This window comes from Suricata suricatta, chromosome 6 (assembly GCF_006229205.1).
Source record: "Suricata suricatta isolate VVHF042 chromosome 6, meerkat_22Aug2017_6uvM2_HiC, whole genome shotgun sequence".
Lineage (NCBI taxonomy): Eukaryota > Metazoa > Chordata > Mammalia > Carnivora > Herpestidae > Suricata > Suricata suricatta.
Window position 1 is genome coordinate 31,012,866 of NC_043705.1, and position 5,616 is coordinate 31,018,481.

Genomic DNA, 5,616 nt, shown 5'->3' on the forward strand with positions numbered 1-5,616 from the left:
CCGACCAGCTCCGCTTTCCCAGACGGCTGCCAAGCCTCCAGTCCCACGAGTTTAGCTTCCAGCCCGCCATCCCCAGGCAATTCCATTATATTCAAGAGGCAGAACGTCGGCGGTCTGTGCCCGCTTCGGCGGCCGCCCGGCTCTTGTTCTTTACCACTGTTCGTGCTCTCCGGGAGTCCGGAGCATGGTGCTGGATCACTGCTGGTGGAGCGAGGACGCCAAGAGGGAGGATGGTGGGCTGGAGGGTGGCGGTACTATGTCTGTGGGTCTCCTGCGGCTTTGCCGCCAGACAGCTGGAATACTCAGTGTTGGAGGAGACCGAGCGGGGCGTAGTCATAGGTAATGTTTCTGCGGACTTGGGGCTGTCAGCGGCCGCTCTATCCTTGCGGAACTTTCGCTTCCTTTCCAGCCACCGCGAGCCCTACTTCGGGGTGGATCTGGCCAGCGGTAGCTTGGTTGTCCGAGAGCCGGCGGACCGCGAACGGCTGTGCGGGACTAAAGCTGCCTGCGTCTTGACCTATGAGCTGGTGCTCGAGGACCCGCTGGAGCTACACAAGATGCGAGTTCACGTCGTGGACACCAATGACAACTCGCCTCTCTTCCCTGCCGGCGATGTGCAGCTGCACATCCCTGAGTTCCTGTTGCCTGGAGCCCGCTTTACTCTCCCTAATGCCCTAGATGCGGACGAGGGAAGTAACGGGGTCCTGACCTACACCCTGAGCCCCAGCCAGCATTTTCGCCTGATCATGGGGTCGCGGGTCGACGGCAGTGAATACCTGGAGTTGGTATTAGAGAAAGCGCTGGATCGGGAGCAGCGCGCCACCCACCAGCTAGTGCTTACCGCTAGGGACGGCGGGCAGCCCGCGCGCTCCGGAGACGCACAAGTTACCGTCACAGTGGTGGACACAAATGACAATGCGCCTGTATTTGAGCGCACAGTATACCAAGCCAAGGTACCAGAGACTGCCCCGAACGGGACTTTGTTATTACGAGTTAAGGCCTCGGACCCGGATGAAGGCTCCAATGGGGAAATCCGGTACTCCTTAAGCAATAGCACGCTGGTGGAGCTGCGACACTACTTTCACGTGCACCCTAGAAATGGGGAAGTGCGGGTAGCTGCTTCCTTGGGTCCGCCTGAAACGTTGTTGGAAGCATACATTGAGGCGAGGGATGAGGGCACTTTCGGTCTAGCTGGTACTGTCAAACTGCTGGTGGAAGTCACTGATGTGAATGATCATGCCCCTGAGGTGAACCTCCTGACTCTCTCCAGTTCAGTTTCTGAAGATGCAGCCCCTGGCACAGTGATTGCTCTCCTCAGCCTAAAGGACGAGGACCTTGGTCCCAATGGTAAGGTCTTTTGTAGCATGTCCAGTGGAGGCCCTTTTAAGCTGAAGGCTTCTTTTGACAACTACTACAGCTTGCTGACTGATGGGCCGCTGGACCGAGAGCAGGTCAGCGAATACCAGGTCCTGATCACTGCCTCAGATGGTGGCTCACCCCCATTGAGCACCCACCGGACTCTGACTGTGTCTGTTGCTGATGTGAATGACAATTCACCAAGTTTTGCTCAACCACAACAGGAACTTTTTGTGGCTGAAAACAATGGTCCTGGGGCCTCTTTAGGCTGTGTGTTTGCCCAAGATCCTGACCTGGGAGAAAATGGCCTTGTCTTCTATGAGCTGTTGGATATTATCTCTGAAAGACAGACAGCCTCTAGCTTGGTGGCAATAGAATCATCCAGTGGGGCTATCACTGCCAAAACTTCCTTTGACTTTGAGCAACTCGGGAGGTTTCACTTCCAAGTAGAAGCCCGGGATGGTGGCATTCCTCCCAGGAGTGCAACAGTGACTGTGAACTTGTTTGTGGTAGATAGGAACGACAATGCTCCAGTCATCCTGTTTCCCTTGCCCAGAAATGGCTCTGTTCCAGTGGAAATTGTGCCCCGCTCTGCCAGTACTGGACACTTGGTCACAAAAGTGGTAGCAGAGGATGCAGACAGTGGCTCTAATGCTTGGCTTTCATACCATATTTTTCAGGCTTCTGACTCTAGCCTTTTCAGAATTTCAGCCAATATGGGAGAACTCCGTACTGCCCGCTTAATTCTTCCCACTGATGCAGTTAAACAGAGGGTGGTGTTAGTGGTTCGGGACCATGGAGACCCCCCACTTTCCTCTTCTGTCACACTGGGTATACTGTTGAGCAACGTTGCCCCTCAGGTCCTTCCAGACTTTGAAGATACCTGGGAAAGAGGAGGCCCCCTTTCCACCCAGAACCTGTATTTAGTAATTGCCCTGGCCTCTGTTTCCTTTTTATTTCTGGGGTGCTTACTTTTCTTTGTGTGTCTCAAGGTGAACCAGAGCCCAGTTTGTTGTTCTCAAAGCTGTTGTTGCTCTTCAGAAGAGCTGAGGCATGGGAGGAGGATGGCTTCAAATCCTTGTATGACATCAGCCACGATAGATGTCACTACAGTTGAGAGACTTTCTCAGACCTATCTCTATCGGGCCTCTCTAGGACTTGGTTCTGATAATAACAGTTTGCTGTTGTGTGGGGAATGCAGTGCTGCTGACCTGAGAAACCTGGCTCCTGGGGTAGGACTGAATTTGCCAGTATCCTGCATTCACATTCGGAATAGGAAAGGGGACCACATAAATGTCAATGCCATGGTAAGCAGGTCTGGGGGGATTTGATTCTCTTGCCCGGGAGATGGCTGCTAGCTATGTTCTTAGATGAGCCTTCGGTAACATTCAATCCACTGAATTGAACACTCCTGCTTAGCACCCACTGTGCTAAGAATTCTGGAAGTATAAAAGTGTTAGAAGACTGTCCTTGGCCTCAAATAGTTTATCGTTTATTTTTGAGAAACAAAGGTAAGAAATTCAAGCCTATTAGAGAACAATGAAAGTAATGTAGTATAAAGGAGTAAAATTAGAAATAAGGCACCAAAGTTTCTGGTACAGGTAATAAATAACTTGGGATGGCTTTAGTTCCTTTTAGAAATTTGTTTAAGGAATTATTTAAAGCATAAATCCCTTCATTAAAAAACATTTTGAGCAACAGATATGTGTAAGGTATTTTTTAAAACTTTATTTATTTTGAGAGAGAGGCAGAGAGAAAGAGGGAATAGAGAGAGAGAGACTCCCAAGCAGGGCTGGTGCTGTCAGCAGAGAGCCCGACATGAGGCTCAATCTCACAAACCCTGAGATCATGACTTGAGCCAAGATCAAGAGTCAGACACTTAATGGACTGAACCACCCAGGTGCTCAAGATACGTGTAAGACGTTCTGATACCAGAAGTGGGCATGAAAAGTAGGCAAGAGGCTTTGCATAACATAAACATAATATCATGGAAGATAAGACATTTGTCCGAACTATTATAATACATGATTTAACAATGATAACCTAAAAAACGTAAAAGTAAATTGCAATGGATGTTCAAAGGGAGAGAGAGACCATGAGAGAACATCTGGCGAGGGAGGAAGAAGAAGTTAGAAAAGGCATTGTGGTCGAGATGGCATTTGAATTCGATCTTGAATGATACACCATTTAATAAAATGCAACACATTTTCTAGGTCATACTTTAAGTAAATGCCATTTTGGCATAGTATTCTTTTTTGAGAATGACACTCTGAAACATAGCTAATAATAGCTCTACACAGTGTGTGAGTATACGGAAATTATAAGCATGTCTCAGCATACCTATTTGTACTGATAGAAGATAAAACCATTGGATATAGGGTTTGAAAACTTTTTATTTTATGTTTTTACTGATATATTTCACAAAGAAGAAAGAGTAATAATTGTTTTTTTAAATTTTAATTCCAGTGTAGTTATATACAGTGTCATATTCGTTTCAGGTGTACATTATAGTGATTCAACAATCCCATTTATTACCCAGTGTTTGAAAGAGGAGTAATTGTTATGTCAGAAACATTTGTGTGTTCAAGGTGCGCTTGCCATTCAAAGTCCATTCGACTTGGATTTAATTTTCTTATTATTTTAGAAGCCAATATACTTTAAAATAAGTAAATACTATTTTGAGAGTAATGCATCTAATAAAAGTTAAATTATTCAAATACTTAAATTTATCTATAGTGGCCCTTTGTATTGCAAAAACTTTTCAAACAGAGTGACAACAGTCTTCAGCAATTTTACAGTATTACTTTCTGACTTTTAATAGAGATCATTGATAAAAGGGAAGGATGTATGCAGAAATTAGGGAAGGGAATGGAAGACTCCTTATTTTATGATTCCAGGTAACAGGGAAAAGTAAGTTATAAGTTAGTTATTCTCCTTCAAATGATGATGTTAACTGAAAATAAAATAGATTTACATGCATTATAATTTTGCATGTTTTATATATCTCACATGACAATAAAATTCAATATATAAGATTAGCAAATGCTTGCTGAATGAAAGAATAAATACATTTGCAAATGTATGAGTTGGGTTTTAATGTAGGTGGAAGAGTTCAATATTGAGAACAAAGATTTAACTTACTTTTCCACTTTATATGTATATATATTTAACAGTTTCAAGGTTTCTTTCAAATATATTATTTCAATGGCTATTTTCTTCCTCATGTACAGTAGTGAAACAACATTAACAGTAGGACTTTCTGGTCCTAGAGCTAGCATTAAAAACCTCAATGCTGTGTTCTGACACTAAATATGATCGCAGTTCCTATAGATGACAAAATAATTAATAGGGATATATATCTTTATACTGTGGAAGTTGCAGTGGATGCAAATTAAAATGTAGTTAAGAGAGAAAATTGGTGCACTATAATGTTAATATTTGAGATATCAAACACAACATATAAACTCTCTTCCTATCAAGAAAATTCATTATTTCCTTTTTTTTACTGCTTACTATAACAAATAGAGACGAGAATATGAAATTTGGGAATCTGAATGTTTGAGAAACACATTTTGAGGAGACTTGAAAGGAAATGGATCTGGAAGTTGGAAAATTTTAAAAGGAGAACTATAGCTAATAACAGGAAAATATCGCTTGCCACTGAATTTTTAGACTTACATGAGTGACAGTAACAAAGGTATACCATTCATACATGCAGAAACATGGGGCCGTCCCATCTGTCTACCTGCACAATCTTTTCCCATCAATGTTGACATTTCAAGTTGTAGGTAGTCCATTGCCTGCTAATAATTTTTGTGTACTAGATAGATATTTCCTTATATATAAAGAAAATATGATGTATGAGAACATGAATAAAATAACTTATAGGAAGCTGGAATATTTGTAATTCACCCAGGCATTTTATTATTGACTTCTTCCTATCCAATTGCATGTTGATCCAATTTTGATCCTTTAGAATAGAATGCTTGTCGGTCATTGTGTTCGCTGAATGCCATAATAGGAACTACAGAATTCTAGAAATAAAATATTTACTGCTTGAATTTTATAAAACAAAAATCCTTTGAAAAAGGTAAAGTTTCATAATAATTTTAACTGTGCCTGAGTCGTAAAGAATCTTGGTGAGGGGCGCCTGGGTGGCTCAATCAGTTAAGTGTTTAATTTCAGCTCAGGTCATGATCTCACAGTTTGTGAGTTGGAGCCCCGCATGGGGCTCTGTGATGACAGCTCATAGCCTGGAGC

At 43.1% G+C, this 5,616-nt stretch overlaps 1 protein-coding gene across 1 annotated transcript; it reads left to right on the top strand.

Moving 5' to 3' along the window:
- The first annotated feature begins 230 nt into the window (after window positions 1-230).
- PCDHAC1 (protocadherin alpha subfamily C, 1) lies at window positions 231-2,825 on the top strand. Its single transcript, XM_029942087.1, has one exon. It carries the CDS (start codon window positions 231-233, stop codon window positions 2,685-2,687), a length of 2,457 nt encoding a protein of 818 aa, XP_029797947.1. The 3' UTR covers window positions 2,688-2,825.
- Window positions 2,826-5,616: the final 2,791 nt, after the last annotated feature.